The sequence below is a fragment of the Bemisia tabaci genome, chromosome 8 (genome assembly GCF_918797505.1).
Source record: "Bemisia tabaci chromosome 8, PGI_BMITA_v3".
NCBI classification, from domain to species: Eukaryota; Metazoa; Arthropoda; class Insecta; order Hemiptera; family Aleyrodidae; genus Bemisia; species Bemisia tabaci.
The window spans coordinates 13174426-13192738 of NC_092800.1; the positions used below are offsets into that span (position 1 = coordinate 13174426).

General features: G+C 37.1%; 1 protein-coding gene across 5 annotated transcripts; it reads left to right on the plus strand.

The window, feature by feature from the left end:
* The first annotated feature begins 2146 nt into the window (after positions 1 to 2146).
* On the plus strand, positions 2147 to 18257 carry LOC109040669 (protein D2). 5 transcript variants are annotated; one of them, XM_019056671.2, is made up of 6 exons: positions 2180 to 2615; positions 4088 to 4132; positions 4947 to 5073; positions 5678 to 5815; positions 12352 to 12433; positions 17832 to 18257. In XM_019056671.2, exons 1-6 carry the CDS (start codon positions 2601 to 2603, stop codon positions 17935 to 17937), a joined length of 513 nt encoding a protein of 170 aa, XP_018912216.2. In that variant the 5' UTR covers positions 2180 to 2600; the 3' UTR covers positions 17938 to 18257. The 5 variants fall into 5 exon arrangements, with proteins under 5 accessions (XP_018912218.2, XP_018912216.2, XP_018912217.2 ...); XM_019056674.2 differs by having other exon boundaries at positions 2200 to 2615; positions 3875 to 4132; positions 12387 to 12433; positions 17832 to 17900; XM_019056669.2 differs by having other exon boundaries at positions 2204 to 2615; positions 3875 to 4132.
* The last annotated feature ends 56 nt before the right edge of the window (positions 18258 to 18313 follow it).

Genomic DNA, 18313 nt, shown 5'->3' on the forward strand with positions numbered 1-18313 from the left:
AAAAAACATTTCAGAACTTTTAAACGGGTGTTTATACAACCTTTGAACCCTTTTTTGAAATTTAGTGGTGTCCTGCATAACGAGAAAATCAGTTTTTTTGCCTCTCCTGAAAAAATTTGGATTTGTGGACTTACGCCCGTTTAACAGAAACCGATTCAATTGTGGAATGGGAAACGGGGCGGAGAGTCTAAAACACCAAAAAAACACCACTGACAATTAACAAACGACAAAAAAATTGAAAAATTACATTTCAAAAGCAGCAGAGAGAGGATTTTCTATTGTATGAAGATTAAAACAAAATTTTAGTTTAAAGTTTACTAAATAAAATTACAATTTTTGAAAACATTTGTTGCATTTATTCTCTCAAAGAAATTAATTAGACCCGATTCAAAGACAAAACAGAAAATTAAATGAAAATAAATAAAAAAAAAAAAAAAAAACATGTGAAAGTGAAAAGTGTACAGGAAAAATAAGGGGCTGCGAAGCAGCCCCATAAGCCCCTAGTAGGTATGTAGATTGAATATCCTGGTTTCCTGTTCAAATCGAAGCTATGTACAGGTTTTTCGGTCAAGATTTTCATTATACTGTGTAGCTCAATCGTTAGGGTCCTCGGCTAGGGTATGATAGGTCCCAGGTTCAATTCCCGCGGTAGGCAAAAAAATTTGATGGGTCGGATACGACTACAGCACCTCACAATAAGTACTGTAGTCTCATTTTACTCGATTTTGAAATTTATTTACGCGATTAACCATTAACCCTTTTCCACCATCATCTAGCTGCGAGCCCCGACGTTGCACACCTTTGTATTCAATTTTTTTAGCTGTACGTTTTACAAGAAAATACTCCTCTTTATGGCTAAAAACACAAAATATTAGGTTCTCCTAGCTTTCATGATTGATACACTAAACATCCGGATGGGTCAGTTTACCATCTTTGAAGGTCTATCTCAGCAACGCTGTGCGGGACGTCTACGGAGGACGGCGCGCCCGCCCAGCAGTGTTGGTGCGAATTACCCAAAGACATAAAGACGGAGCGCTCGTATCTAAAAGCACGGGGAAAAAGTGAAGCTAGGTTCGGCGCTGCGCGCTTGTGTGAGTGTGTAAATGAGCGCGGGAATCCATGGCGGCAAACGGAAATTTGATTTGAACTTGTCCTCTTGATTTTTGCATATTTCTTCTTCGAAACGTATTTTAAATTCCTAAAACGAATATACTAAGAAAGTTCGGTCTGCGTCCTAACATAATACACCTACTTTTGCTCGGTAACAGGCAGTAATCTCAGATAAAGTTAGTTTTTCTTCTGCTCATGGTGGTTCTGCAGGTTCAAACAGGCCGTTACAGTTCTAGATCAACGTTACTCCCAAATGAAATTAATCGGTCGACGACGGACGGAAACTAACCTAGAGTTAAAAAAATATGAGTTTGTACCTGAATTTGGGCAAAAATCAACCTAAAATACTTTGTTTCCGCAATTATTTTATTCAGTTCCCGCCCTACATTTGAATTCAAACTTGTCCCGATTTCGCCGCCAATCCTCTAGCCAATAGTAGAGGTGGTTGAAAAGAAGCTTCATTTTTTGCTTTTAGCCCTCCGTCTTTATGTCTTTGGAATTACCATCTTTGTTGTCAACGCCTACCTGATCGCGGTTTGAGGTTACTAACCATCATACATTTGTGCTCGTAGCAAAATTGTTCTCAGGGGTCGAATCTGGGAATCCAAGATGGTAAATGTCACCTACTATCTGGCTATAAGCACCAAAGATTTTTTTCCGTGTGGATGGCACACCCTTTGTAAGTTGCAAACTAGGAGTGTCAAAATTTTTGTGACCTGCGGATCCGTAAAAGAAAACTTACTCCCTAATATGTAATCAACAGCAAGAATTCAAAGTCATACTTCTTTGTAAATCTTACTCTATATGTTTATTATCCCCCTCAGTTTCGTGCTGGTACGCCTTAGAGTTCAAAAAATTTAATTTTAACTCTAATTATAATTTTTGGAACTTCTTGGCTTTGTTTTCCCCGCGAAATGGTGTGAACCCAGCACCATTTCTCTACCTTGTTACATACAGTTCGGACCCTTTCTTAGTGTTTTTTTTTTTTCATTTATTTTTATTACATTTTTTGTTTTTTTTCCAAGTTGACAAAGTGTTCAAAACCACCGTATCGGTCACACGACATTTTTTTTGTAAATTTTAGCCTTGTACCCATTTTTCTCATGTGTTTGTTTTGTCAAATAATTTGGGCTTTTTGTGCGTGGTCCTCTTATCTGATTATATGCAGTATATACCTCCTCAAGTTGCGTAATTTTATACTTCAACCGGGCCTCCCGGTGAAATGCATTTTGAAAGTTATTAACGAAGCTTCGTGCGTTTACGTTTAGTTTGTAGATTTCTCATGATTCATGCTGATATGAATTTTAAAGCATTCGATAGAATGAGAAAGTCCCGCGTAAAGGAAAGTTCAGGGACAGGTGGCGTCGATTTTAGTGTGGAAATGAATTGAAAGATGAAATAAATTGATCAAAAATAATGAAAGAAGTGTTTGCAATCACGATGAGTTTTCACGTCATAGTATTTCTTCAGCGCAATTTGTCTGCCTTATCATGAGAAATATAATCGTAAGTTAAGTAAAATATTTTGTTTCGTTCATGATTCTTGGTTGACTTGAAAGGCTTAGCTTCGTGACACTGTTCATTTCAGGATCAGTATCCTGATTGTTAAAATTATATGTTTGTCCACCGGTTAAGACAATTTAGGAAAATGGAGTCATATCTGAGTCGTGCGTTTTGTAGTGCTGATAAAGGATGGATTGAGAAGGATTGGATTTGAGTATAGGATTGGATTTGAAAGGATAGATGGAGCATCGGCATCTTAAGGGGTGCCTTTAGCTTCTCGTTGATCACACCCTTCATTGGCGCGACAAGACGCCAACTCAGAGCACCGACCAATCACATAGGTAACTCCATTTCTCCTTGGTCTTGTCTCATCCGGTCCGCAAACACAAAAAATCAACAATCAGACTGCAGCTGAACAAAAGCAGGCGCATTTTTTTTTTTTTTATTAGAGATTTCGTACATGTATTCTTCATAATTTAGAGATCATTTATATAAAGTTTCTGAGCTGTATTTTTTCCAGCAATCGGTCAAAATAAATAAATCATGAAAAAAAGCAGGCCGTGTGAAATGAAGTTTGGCTGTTTCTGTTTAAAGCGGACGCCAAAAGACCGAACTGGATAAAACAAATATTTGAACTCCTGCGTAGCTCAAATTGCATAACTCTCTAATTGAAGGCGAACTGAGTTTCCCCCCATTTATGCACGCGCCTGCACTGAGGATCTATACAGGATGTCCTGAATTGCAATGCGAGTGTTTAGAAATCAATTTTTGAGAGATGATGCTATTCCCCAGCTCAGTAAATTAAGTTTTCTACGAGCCATTTTAAAGAAGAATTAGACTCTCAAAGGTTCGTTCAAAAATCAAAGTAAGTCCATCTACGAGAAAAGGTGCCCACAAAATATACAAAAATAGCCCACAAATTCGAAATATTCAGAGGAGCCCTTCTCGTCAAGTTGGGTTTAAGATTTTTACTTATTAGCGGGAAACTTAAGCGTTAATAGAATAAGTATAAGTTGCAAGGGTAGAGATCACTTTTATATCAATATAGGACGTAAAGTTGCACTAGCATTCGAAGATTTTTTTTCCTTTTTTTTCTTTTTTTTGTGCCCCAAACCTACGACAGATTAAACGTTTGAATAGTAAATTCCAGTCTCTTCTGTCTGCAATCCAGACGTTAAACCCGAGGATTATCTAAGCAAGAGCAGCGTTTCTCGTGTAGTTCTGTTCATCATTGCAGGATCTTGTGCCCTTTTTCTTTATAGTTTCATCGCAATATTCAAAGTACGAGCTGAACACTAAAAATAAGGATTTTGTGGATCTCTGCTTCGGGCCAATTCAAAAATAGAAAAAACACTCAACGCATAATGATCCTTCTCTCCCTGTATCAACTGATTGCAGCTTTTCAAGTATGGTATGCTGTCGGTGAAACGCTGATAACACCAGAGTACATTAAAAAAATATGTGATCGTTTCCAGATACAACCAAATCTTCTTGACACAATTCCAACCAACATAATTGAGGTATGTTAAATGAAGCAGAGTAATATTAACTTATTGTTGTAAAATCATAGACGTAATTTGAATACCTAAGCATTTAAAATCAGGAAGTTCGACAATGAATTCCAACATCTGACTCAGTTAATAGTCAATTAATGCCAACATATTCGAGCTCACATGATGTCCCTGGTTTTTACTCCAATTTGTGATTATCAAGTGGCAATATTTGTATCCAGCTTAGGATCTCATTTCATTCATTCTATTTTGTGCGTCGCTCCTTACATTTGAAATTTCTAAAGGGAATCGAGTGAAGTTTATCCTGGTAGAACATTTCTTTAAAGTAAATTTATATTTAAAAAAATTAAAAAATTGAAGCAAGGAACATTTTGGATGAGGCTTCCTAAGCGTTTTTTCGTCTCAAATTAACAAAATGTTTCCACTGCAAACTTAGATTACTGTGTGTTTGCGGCCGAGGTTTTATGAAGATAAAAAGAGTGAAGACGCCAAAAGATTCTGTTAATGTAATAAGATAATTTTTAAGGCCCAAAAATAGGAAGCACTGTTCCCATGCACCAGTTATCTCTTTTCCGTGTTTGTACGTATAAAAAATATGGTACATTCTTTCAAGAGAGGAGAAAAGTAATTTGGGAATGATGTTGCAAAGTGAAGTAGAATCGGCAAATGCTTTACTTTACCTCGTATGGGGCAGGTTTTTCTAGCTAAGTGATTGAGAGGTCTCTAACAAAGTTCAAAATCCTCAAGTATCATCCTGCTAAAGAACTTTATTTTTGTTTTCTCGTGATTAATTGTTGTCATATTTCTCATTGCTTCATTTAAGGTTAAGTTCAGCGATAAGGTGACTGTTGAATTCGGGAATGCCATCGATGAAAGAGATTGTCAAGAAGAACCGAAGGTCTCGTGGCCGATTGAGTCCAATCAGACATATTATACGCTTATAATGACAGGTAACGTTGTTATGGATAAATTGAACTGAATTAAAGAGAAATTTTTATTTCCCCATCAATTTACATCCCCACAATCCAAAACAAAATCAATGATTTTAAGTAATCTATAAATATGTTATGTCTTCAAAACACTAATTTAGTCGATTTTTAACAAACCAGGGCTCTCACAGAGATCACAAGTCACATTTTGAGAAAAAAAATGCGTTATACCAGTAGTTTTAAGCTTAATTCTGCTCCTAAAATTTTTTTAAGGTTCAGAAAAAATATTTTGAAAAAGAAACCCGCCGCTAAACTCATCACTAACATTAAATCTTATGGAGGAATACCTATACAATTTCCAACCTTCTTTTTTTTTTCGCTTCCATGCTAATGCGACCTGAATAATTGTTGTTAAAATTGGTAAAATTCCTTTTTAAAAACCCCGTCCCTAAAGTGTTCCTTTAAAAATGCATATAAATTGCAAAATTGATAAGAAACGCCTATTTTGGCGCAAACCACCGAAGTCTGGAAAGTATATTATAGCACGTTTTTAAGTAGCTTCATTCCCGAGATGTATCTCTCCGTGTCTAAGTATTGAAAAGGAATCTGTAAAAATTTCATTCAGATCCAGACAATCCCACTCGTGCTGATGCCACAAAGCGAGAGTTTCTGCACTGGCTCATTGGGAACATTCCGGGAACAATCAAGGAACATGGTGACGAATTGGTTCCCTGGTATCCACCTCATCCGATCAAAGCGTGCGGTAAACTCGTGTCTATCATTTTATTCTCTTTTTTCTTTTTCTTTTTTTTCTCTCAAGATCATTCTGAGGAAACTTGATTTAAAGTGCGCGCTGAGGGACCTTACTATACTGCCGTACTGAGGAAGAACATCGTACATTTGAGAGTTGCCAAATTTGCTGCAGTAAAATGTTAATTTTTTGAGAGACTAATGAGTATTTCCCCTCAAAATTTTTAGATACTATAGATAAAATTGTGAATTAAATGCTGGAAAAAAATTGGGAGAAAAATATGCACTACATTGGGAAAAAAACACATTGGATCTAGAGTCCAGACTCTTGAAAACATTCACAAGAAAAAATACTCTTGATTCAATCGGATTTTTGCTTGAATCAAAAGGAAATCCGCTTAAATTAAGAGGCTTGGTTCTTGATTTAAGCTAGATTCTGAATGAATCAAGAATACTTTTTCTTGTCAATGTTTATAAGAGTCTGGACTCTAGGTCCAATGTGTTTTTTTTTTCCAGTGTAGTTTTCCAGGAATTTCGTATTTTGTCGAAGGAAATTTGACAACGCCTGAAGGCTCATACGGCGTTTTTCCTTAGCACGGCAGTATAGGTGACACGATTATTTTGAATCCCGAGTAGTTCACATTGCATATCTTTAATGTTGAAGGCGAACTAAGTTTTTCCATTGTTCTTACAGCAAAGTAACATCCAATGATCACAAGCTCAATATGTGAACCCTTACCTAGTTTGCACCGTACCTGGTTCATTATTTTGAGAAGAAACGAACTAAAACTATTCCTTAAAATTTGTACGGAGTATACAGAGCACATTTTACCCAATGAAAGAGAATGAAAAAGAAGATCGGAGCTAGATGTTTTCAAGAAATAACGTCGAGCAATTTTTCATTTAAAAAATTACGTGTGCAGCATGTCGCGTGCAAACCGCGGTACGCTTCGCGCCGTTCCACCGTCGATGTGCTATAACATTTTTTTTGCGACAAATAGCATATTTCTTTGAGGACATATTGTGCTTGAATAAGTTTTTTCCCTGCATTGCCCAGATTTTCAATTTTATGCCGGAAACGCACGATCAACGTTTCTGTGCAACTAACGTGCGTAGAATCGCAATATGTTTGTATTCAATTTCCATAATTCGACGGCGAAACTACCAAACCACGTATCTTGGTTTGCGACGTCGCAGACTTCCTGTCATACTTTATTTTTATAATGAAAAACTACTTAACGTCTAGTCTTGAAAATTTCTGTGATTTTTTCTCTTTGTGCGGAGAAAATTTGGTGAAAATTTCAAGGAATGATATTGATTTGGTCGACTTTAAAAAATAAAATGCGAGCGTAGATTTTTAAACACCGCAAACGAGATACGTGGTTTGGTAGTTTCACCGTCGAATTGCAACTTATCCAAAAAAGGATCTGCTGGTAAGTGCAAAAAAATGCGATTATTCGATCGCGACGTTATCCGTTCCCCGAATTGTTCGGACTTCAGATATATCTGGCAAGAACGCACGGTCGGGGTAAGGTACCGGTACCAGTTTCGATTGAAATTTTCGGTAAATTTGGATTCTGACTGAACTAAGACTGGGAAATGTGTTGTTGATTATTTGAATTTTTTCGTCATTCGGATCGACACGGTTCTAATCAATATTTGCAACTCTTGCGTGCGCTGGAATGTTAATGGAATGATAAGAGCTTTCATTCATGTTAAACTTTAGTGCAATATTAAGGATAGCTTAAAATTGACCACCCTGAAGAGTGAGTGTGGGGCGGGAGGTAGAGTTCCGTGTTGTGGCGTGGGTTGAATACTTGTAGCTTTTGGTGCATGAAAAATGAAGGAATCGAGGATGGATCTGATATTGGGCATGTATGCATAATGAAAAATTGTGCAGCTAATGTCTATTTTATTCATTTTTTTTTTTTTTATTTTTTAAACTTGTGTCATGGAACAGATTAATGATTTTGTTGTTGCGTGAAAGAAAAATTCTGAAAACTCGAAAAGGAAATTAAAATTTGGGATTCTAAAAAATGGATAAATAATCGCACTGAAAACTTGAAAAAAATTACGACATGCGATACAGGTGTGAAAGTATGCTCTTTTTGTAAGGGGTGGGGGAGAGAACACGCAATGCTGTCCTGATTTTTAAATTGAGGCAGGAGCCCTTGTGAGCTTCTCTCAGATTTCATGCCCAATTGCATTATACCACGTGATGCCACATTTCATACGCACTGAAACGATTGTACACGTTTAACTCTCGGGTGTATTACGTTTTATAAAAATGAGATGCCCATTGATAAATCATCGTTCCTTTTCAATTTTTCCTCAATCTCATCGAGTTGTTACTGTATGAGTCAACAGAGCAACAGTTATTGCTGCAACACCGTTCATATCATACAATAATGTTTTGAGTTTAGGTATGTGAAATACACTTTGTTTATTTGTGTCGTTGAAAAAAAGAAATCTCAAATGTAATACATTCTCGGCCGGAAGAAAATTACTCCCATGAAACATATGAGATCCTCAATCTGATTCACAGGTTCACTCAATTGTCAATGACGAGGCAAAAACATGCATGTAATATAACTTGACGTGAAAAATCGAAAATAGAAGCACATCATAGTTTTTTTTTTTTTTTTTTTTTTTTTGCATTTTCTGTTGGTGTTTGCCAGTTTTGTAATCATGGACAAAGAATATTTCTTGTTAGCCATAAGTTTTGGAGAGGAGGCATTTTTATCTCAATTTTTTGGCATCTTTAATATGCTATAGTTTTTTAAGGATTTTAGAAATGAAAGTGTACGAGGTACCTTGTTTTAGCCTTTGCTTTTTGCCTGTAAATGCCATGATAACCTTCGTTGATGTTTCACAGGGGTAGGAATCATGTGTGCATTCAAAAAGAGAAAAATTCTGTTGGAATACCAAGCATTACGATCAGCACTTCCTGTTTTGGATTTTCATTTTAGAATGTTTACATTTTTATATTCAACACGTATAGAATATGATTTTCCGGCGGCTCATTAAAAGTTTACATGGAATACCTACTGTCAGTTAAAAAATATCCTGGCTAAAAATTTCTTCACTATACATACTTATGAGGGTGAAGTTGCTATTTTTGAAGAAGCGGGTTACTTGTTCCTGCGAAAAATAGTTTTTCATAACCCACCATACAATGCTCTGGTTTCTAGCAATCGTGATTTTTAAATTTTGAAGATTTGACTGGAAAGAATTACCCTAATACTACGTTTCAAAAAAACTGACAGGAGCCGAGATGAAATTTTGGGCCACGGCCGCCATCTTGGGTTTACGAATTTTGGAAATTTGACTAGAAATTTGAATTTCCCGTCGAAAAATACCCCGCGATACCGAGTTTCAGCGAACTCGAACGAAGAGAAACCGAGATAGCATATTAGGCCACGTCCGCCATCTTGGATTTGAGAATTTTTAAAAATTGACTAAAAATTCGAGTTTCCGGTCGAAAAATACCCTGGGACACCGAGATTCAGAAAAATCCATCGAACAGGAGCCGACATAGCATTTCAGACCACGTCCGCCATCTTGGATTTGAGAATTTTTAAACATAGTAAAAATTCGAGTTTCCGGTCGAAAAATACCCTCAGACACCGAGTTTCAGAAAAATCCATCGAACAGGAGCCGACATATCATTTCAGACCACGTCCGCCATCTTGGATTTGAGAATTTTCAAAAATCGACTAAAAATTCGAGTTTCCCGTCGAAAAGTACCTCTGATCCCGCGGTTCACAAAGCTCCAATGAACAGAAATGGAGGCCAGAAACGGGGCTCATTTTAGGCCACATCCAACATTTTGGAGTTGAGAATTTTAAAAAAATTGATTAAAAATTCGAGTTTTCCGTTAAAAAATACCGTGTGATACCGCGTTCCACAAGACTCGAACAAACAGAAACCGAGATAGCATTTTAGCCCACGTCCGCCATCTTGAATTTGAGAATTTTAAAAAATGGACTAAAAATTCGAGTTTCCCGTCGAAAAATACCTCCTGACACTGAATTTCAGAAAAATCCATCGAACAGGAGCCGAGATAGCATTTTAAGCCATTTCGGATTTTCGAATTTTGAATTTTTTGAATTTTGACAAATTTTGATTTAAAACGCGTGATCCCTAAAATCGAAGCTCAGATTCGGATTTCTCGTAAAAAATCGATGCGATTTCATGTATCATACCCTGACACCGAATTTCAGGAGAATCCACCGAACAGGAGCCGAGATGGCATTTTAAGCCACTTCAGTCATTTCGGAATTTTGAAGTTGAAAAATTTTACTTAAAACGCGTGACTTAAACGCTTAAACGCAATACCCAAAATCGAAGTTCAGATTCGGATTCCTCGTAAAAAATCGATGCGATTTCATGTATCATACCCTGACACCGAATTTCAGGAAAATCCATCGAACGGGAGCCGAGATGGTAATTTAAGCCACGTCACTCATTTCAGATTTTCGAATTTGGAAAATTTGACTTAAAACGCGTGATACCCAAAATCGAAGTTCAGATTCGGATTCCTCGTTAAAAATTGATACAATTTCATGTATCATACCCGAGCATATCGTGAAGGAAAGAGACGTAACGTAGACATACTGATTCGAGCATATGAATCCAACGTGGCAACATGGGTAGTGCTCAGTGGGTCAGCGGAGGAGGAAGAATAAGAATTTATCGTGAGGAATTCCTCGCGACGAAACCGAACGCTTGGCCGGCGCTAACTGGCGCCTCCCCGTTCGGTTTCACTCGGGCGATCGGCGCGGCGGCGTAGTTCAAAAGGGAAGTATGGCAGAATCTATACGCGTCGTTAAACCTTTTTCCTTCACGCTATTTTAACATATGATACATGATATCTCATCAATTTTTCACGAGGAATCCGAATCTGAGCTTAGATTTTGGATATTACGCGTTTTAATCTATTTAAAATCGTAGGAGAATTTACAGAATTGTCCTTGAAAATTGATCACACATTAGTGTTTTTTTTACGTCATTAAACCTCTTTCCTTCTCGCTATTCTAACATATGATGCATAAAATCTCACCAAGTTTTCACGTGGAATCCGAATCTGAGCTTAGATTTTCGATATTACGCGTTTTAATCTATTTAAAATCGTAGGAGAAATTACAGAATTGTCCTTGAAAATTGATCACACATTAGTGATTATTTACCCCGTTTTTCTTCTACGTTCACGTAATGAAATTAGATCAACAGTTGACTCATCGACTAGTCTAGCCTAACCCCCCAGAATCGGTCTAAAGGGCGAACGATTTTATCAGATAAGATGTGCGGTCCTAGTTTCCGGGCAATTGCGGTTTGATGGAAGCTGCGATGAGGAGAAACGGAGGATATCGATACCAAACCACGTATCTCGGTTTGCGACGTCGCAGACTTCCTGTCATACTTTATTTTTTAAATTAAAAACTACTCAACGTCAATTCGTGAAAACCTCCGTGATTTTTCCTCTTTGTGCGGAGAAAAATCTGTGAAACTTGTAAGGAATGATATTGATTTGATCTCCTTCAAAAAAATAAAATGTGAGTGGAGATTTTTAAACACCGCAAACGAGATACGCGGTCTGGTAGTTTCACCGTCGATATGCGAAACTCGGGCGGATATTAAGTGAGAAACTAGGTATAGGGGAAAGGCTTTCTTCCCGAAAAGTTAGTGCTCGGGCCAACTTACATGGTCACTGGAGCATTGTATAGCAGGTTGTGGGAAACTATTTTTTTGCAGCAACAACCAATTGGATTGCATTTTGCAAAAAGGAACTAAGAGCATTTCAATGTTGCTGGGATTGTGCAACTTAGGTACATTCTTTGCAAAAAGTAAACTTTGCGACGGTAATTTTCGTCTTGAATTCATAGTTTATTGGGAGTAGAGGTGAAACTAGTTTAGATGATCGTTTATGTTTGCAAGGTTACCTAGCGACATTGGAATGCTCTTTCACAGGTACAAAATTTGCACCATCAGAACTAAATTGGACGTATGAGTTACAGCCCTCTGCACTGTGACAAGATGTCTTCAATCGGCAAGCAGATTTATATGGGTCAATTCATTACGTGTGGACATCAGACTTTTGTGCCCAGTAACATTTTTCTTCCTCTGAACCTACTCATCAAAATATGCCATCGCAGAAATTTCTTTGCCTCACCAGGGTCTCACTCTCAAATTGCAAATTCAACGATCCTTAACCCGCAACTTTTCCGATTAAATTCGACGGCAGTTAGCTTCTTTCAACACGAAAAGTATGGAATTTTGGACGATATTACTGATTAGCGCGAAAGACATGCATAAATAAGGACCAAATTCTACTCGCATCACTATGCCATGATTTATTTATAAAATTCTTGATGGATGAAAAAACGAAACGATATCAATGATAGTGGTATTCACTTGAACAAAAAGCACACTATTCTCTGTAACTTTAAAATACCCATATAATTATACGTCAGTCACCTGAGGATAACTCAGTTTCACTCGATAGTTTTGAATTATTTTTGGAATTCTATATAAAATGAATTATTTCAGGTTTTCACAGGTATACATTTATTGTTTTCAAACAGCCGGAAGCGGAAAAACTTAGCTTTGACGAACCTAAATTGAACTATTCGTGAGTAAATTTTTTATGATAGATTTCGATACCTACTTCCTCTAGGACCCAACTTCCGATTTTGGGGGTGATCTGGTGGCTGAAATTTCGCCCCATTTCAACCCGTGCCGTGCGTAATCAGGAAATGAAGTACTTGGAGGACAAGGCGCATAAGTGCATTTTCTTGCAACATCGAAAAATACGTGTTTGGAGTTTCGAAATTACATGGATTCTTATAGCGGAAGGAAAGTTCAAACTGACTTTTTGATGCTTAAAAATTGGAATTGGGGAGCAATTTTTTCACAGAATATGCAAGACTAGTTTTAATTGAAATCATTAATGACACAATTATTCCAAAAACTGCACTTATGCACCTTGTCTTCCAAGCCCCTGAAATCTAGTAATCTACGACTAAGATCAGGAATTGCCTATCTCCGATTTCGACATTTCAAAACAATTGTGTTCAATTCATTTTTTAGATAGCAAAAATCATCAAATGCGCGAGAGATCGTTTCGTATCTTCATTTCTTCATAGTCATGCCAAGTTAGCCAGCACAGCTTTGACATAGTTTTGCTTAGAATCAAACCTGCTCTGAGGTTCTAAAAAAATGGTGGCAAGTCATTTTTCCTAAAACATTTTTTCCTACTGCAATTTTTCCTAATACTTTTTTCCTACTCGTTTTTTGTCCCATCACAGTTGGATAGCATTTTGCAATTCGGAACTATAGGCAGAACGGTAGGTTTTCAGGAGAGCAACTTTTGCAAAAACCATTGGCGTTTTTCATCAAAACGATCAATGTTGCGGTTTGATGGTTCATTTTATAGCTATGGAGTTCCTTTAACACCCTGTGTTGATAGATTCGTCAAAAACATCACACTGTTGCCAATAATTACAAAAAAAGGCTATAGTTCCTTATTGCAAAATGAAGAATCCGGGAAAGCTCATTTTGCAATTAGGAACTATAGATTGTTTTAGCACTGACTGCATAGGGGAGACGACCCTGGTGTCACTATTACAAACTGGAGGGTTAACCCCAACAGAGAAAACACCCCTTCCTTCCATCATACGAGGAAGGGGGAGGTGCATTGTCCCTGCGGAAAGATATACTACAAAAAACAGGGTGTGCCAAAAATATGGATACCTACCGACTTGCTAATATTTCGAGAATGGTAGCAAATATTAACATGCAATTTGGACGGGAGGGTTTATAGATTTGATTGACATAAATCGATCAAAAAATGAAAGCATGAATCGATTAACACCGACTCGATCGACAAATTATTGAAAAACCGGTGTCATGATTCCGACATGACCGACATGAATCGATCGAAAAGTTAGAACATGAACCGATTGACGTGATTTGATCGGCACTGATTCGATTGACGACCGTGAATCGATCAAAAACCAGCGAATCGATCCGCAAATCCGTGAATCGATTGACAACCCCGTGATTCGTTCGAAAAATCCGTGAATTGATCGATAAACCCTTGAATAGGTCAACAAACCCGTGAATCGTGAAATTTTGAAAATTCGAAAATCCAAGATTAAGGATGTGGCCTATAATGCTATCTCGGCTCCTGTTCGATGGATCTTGCTGATTTTTGGTAACCGGGGGTATTTTTCGACAGGAAACTCGAATTTCTGGTCAAATTTTGAAAATTCAAAAATCCAAGATGGCGGATGTGGCCTAAAATGCTATCTCGGCTCCTGTTCGATCTTGCTTTGTTGTTCCTGATCTTGCTGATTTTTGGTACCCGGGGGTATTTTTCGACGGGAAACTCGAATTTCTGGTCAAATTTTGAAAATTCAAAAATCCAAGATGGCGGATGTGGCCTAAAATGCTATCTCGGCTCGTGCTCCATCTATCGCGGTGAATCTTGGTACCAGGTAGTATTTTTGGATGGGAAACTCGAATTTCTGATCGAATTTTGAAAATTCAAAAATCCAAGATGGTGGATGTGGCCAAAAATGACCTTACTTGAGGAAGTATCCCCTGGGGGATCTTTCATTCCTCGGACACACGTTTAAAGGGGAGCTCAGAAGACGCAACATCAAACTTGTTTTTCGTGGATTGAAATGCGAAAAATATCGGAGAAATTATTTGTGGCTTATGCGTAGTAAATACTTCAAAAAACGCAAAAATCAAAAATCACTGAACAAGCTCAATGTCAAAATTTGAAAAATTTCAATTTTTCGAAACTCGGCTAGGAATTTGAGATTCCCGGCCAAAAATACCCCCTATACAACCAAGATTCACCACGATAGGTCGAGCAGCCCGAGATAGCATTTTAGGCCACATCCGCCATCTCGGATTTTCAAATTTTCAAAATTTGACCAGAAATTCAAGTTTCCCGTTCAAAATCCCTAATAGCACAGTTACACAATGGAATGTTTTTAAAATGTTTCAAATTATGTCAATCTCGGATCAGTCATTGACATATGTTTCCAACAAATTTTCAAAACGAATACATGAAATGGGCAAGTTGGCCGTGTCTTTGAAACGTATTGAAAACAAATCGAAAATGTTTCTAATTGCGGTCATTCAAACTTTTTTAAAAATAAGTTGGAAACGTTTCAAACTTATTTCAAAAAGGCATAAATAACCCACCCAAAAAATGTGTAAGAATTGTGTCAGCTATGTGTTGTCAATATATTGCAGTCCGTTCAATAAACTATATCAGAAAGGTTTCAAAAACATTTCAAAACCATTGCCATAGCTAAGCTTATGATTGAAACATATTTACGGAACATTTCTGCCACAATTTATATGAAAATCAATGAACCTTTATTGACATCTATCGGAAAAAATTTGTAATGGTGTCAATTTTTTTTTAACGACCCAGGCACAGATTCATATTAGATTTGTGTACGATATGTTGGGAAAGGAGATCAACTAAATATTTTGGAAACATTTCTAAAACATATTTAAAACGTTGCTGCAGAAATTCTTGGAAGTTCGAAGTTTCTGAGAAATAAGCCTGACATATTTCTGACACAATTTAGCAACGTTTCCAAGATCCTTCAAAAACATGTTTCAGAAACAACTGGCAGATATTTCGTATTTTTAATCTGATAAGGTACAGCTATATGTTGAATTTATGTATGAAACGTGACGGAATGGTATTTGAAACGCCTTCAGATTTTCGTGTACGAATTTCCCTCATGGCTCTCCAGTTGAAATACTCGTATCACTCTCATTTAATTGATCCGCGGCGATCGCACGTCATAACCATTTATAAAATTAATTTAAACGCATAAGGGTAAGGAAATTTATTTCAGAAATGTGTCAGGAATATATCAGTTAAACAAAACAGTGCCTTGATTGTCATTAAAACCTGGTGAACACAAGTTGAAAACATTTCTCAGACCTTTCTAAAAATTTTCCTAGATCAAACTGAACCCACCAGAGAGCGTTGACGTTTCATTTTCCAATTTTACCAAATTTTGGTTTATTTTTTTGTCTCAAGGTTTACTTTTTGGCTATTTAATTATGCAGAGTTAAAAATAGTTTTAAATTCTTGGTATGCATCGCATTTATCTCCATAAGAGCTTATAAGTTATGGATTATCTAAAATATTGAAACCGTACATCATGCTTTGCGTATACCTACTTTTCTAAAGTGAGGACGTCCTAATCCCTCTGATAGTTTAATACTGATGGAGTGAACCCATAGTTCCATACTCTCCTTAGGCATAGTCTGTAATCAGGCCGCCCAGGCACTTGATTTGATAGCTATAATGCCTCCACGACATTTGTTAGAACAGATGTCAGAAAATTTTTTTACGGTTAAGAAGTAGTGACATGCGGATGTATTCAACACAGAGTGGGCTCGTGTTTAACACTACATGGACTGTAGTGCTTATACCGAAAATGTGTCATAAACATTTAGAAAATCAGAGGAAAATCTGAGTTAAAGGCTCATTGTTTTACAAATGTGTCAGAAATGTGTCAAAAATGCACTGCCAACGGAGACCTTTGCCCATTGTGTCATTGAAATATGTTAAAAATGAATTCGAAACATTTCGGTGACACAATCTGCAAATGTTTCACAGACACATAAAATGTGGTGACATGGGAATGTGTTGAACACAGAGTGGCTTCGTGTTTGACACTTCATTCGGGTTTTTAAAGTATCACGTGAAACATTTCAGAAATGAGGCTTGGTGTCATTGACACGTTTTAAAAACATCTCTAAGACTAGGTGTGCTATTACGGTACCTCCTGGTATTGAGCATTAATGAGCATTGAACATATAAATGAGCATTTTAGGCCACATCCGCCATCTTGGATTTTTGAATTTTCAAAATTTGACCAGAAATTCGAGTTTCCCGTCGAAAAATACCCCCGGATACCAAAAATCAGCAAGATTGATCGAACAAGAGTCGAGATAGCATTTTAGGGCACATCCGCCATCTTGGATTTTTGAATTTTCAAAATTTGACCAGAAATTCGAGTTTCCCGTCGAAAAATACCCCCGGACACTAAAAATCAGCAAGATCGGTCAAACAGGAGCCGAGAATGCCGAGAAAGCATTATGCCGTCCTGTCTATAGTTCCGAATTGCAAAATGGAAAATCCGAGTTTCGCATTACGCAATAGGGAACCATAGTATAGGTCCCAATTGCAAAATGAACTTCGCGTGATCCTGCGACGGCAAATTTTTGCGGGGTCGCTGAAGCGGGATAAAAATTGTTTTTGAGGATTTTCTTTTTCTCAATAGTAAGTAAATACCCTCCTGATACGGAATTCATCATAAAAAAAAATTCGAAAATTTGACCCTAGTTCCTTATTGCATAAAGCTGTCCAGTTAGTCCTACGAGTGAGATGCCCTACTGGCTTTTTTCCTAGGGGCATTTGTCCTAAATTCAATTTTAAAACTAAGGGAAAAGTCGAAAACTCGAGAAAGTAAAAAAACAACATAGGTACCTCACAAGTTAAAGTTGTGGCCGCATGCCTGTAAGAAGTGGAGCTTCATCCTCCTCCTTATATTAAGGGTATAGAAGGCTCTGCTTGTGATGTCTCCTGTTCACGCGCTTATATTCGGCTCGCTGAGAAAACTTTACTCTTTCTGAAAACTTTCCCTCTACTCTACTCATGTTTACGTTTCAATTATTATTGAATTATTAGGACAAACACCCTTAGGAAAAAAGCCAGAGGGACATCTCACTCGTAGGACTTACTGTAATGGGACAAAAACGAGTAGGAAAAAAGTATTAGGAAAACCTGATGTAGGAAAAAAAAATTTAGGAAAAATGACCTAGCACCAAAAAAATCTACAATTTTACTTTCTGATGAAATTAAGTAAGTGATTGCTGATGGAGGATGTTTTCATTTAAGTGTAAAGAACTTTACGGAGCGCATTTTTTTACTTGATTTTTTTTTTTTTTTTTTTTTTTTTTTTTTTTTTTTTCCTACACAGTGAATATGGACGCGCACATTTCAACACTAGGAAGTTTGCAAAAAAGTACAATCTAGGCGATCCGGAGGCTCTTAATTTTTTCCTTGCCGAATCTCATCTCGGATGAGAGAATAATCCTGCTCCTGAAGGCAGAAGAAAATTACCAAGACAACTTAAACATTCAAGAAGCCACATGCACACAAGTAGCGACATATGGATTGAAACACTGCATTTTATCTGATCACTGATCTTTGAAACACTGTTCTTTGAAAAACGAAAAATAAATGTTGAGGAAAGACAAAAAAACCTATCGATTCTACTTTTATTGTTGTTCCCGATAAAAGTATACTTAATATGTACCAGGACCCATAAATATAACACATATTAACTTATTATTTTCCATCGAGGTGTCCATTTCAATCGCTTAATAAAACCATTGAAAACCGCGTTTCTTTTAAATCACACTTTTAATTTGGCCTAATTACACGCCCTGCCTAATGTTG

Excerpts from the sequence above, each read along its gene's own strand:
- LOC109040669 (XM_019056669.2), top strand. The coding sequence starts at position 3,977 with ATGATCCTTCTCTCCCTGTATCAACTGATTGCAGCTTTTCAAGTATGG. Across the intron at positions 5,074-5,677 it reads TTATACGCTTATAATGACAG|ATCCAGACAATCCCACTCGT; the intron begins GTAACGTTGTTA and ends AATTTCATTCAG. Across the intron at positions 12,434-17,831 it reads GAACCTAAATTGAACTATTC|TGAATATGGACGCGCACATT; the intron begins GTGAGTAAATTT and ends TTTCCTACACAG.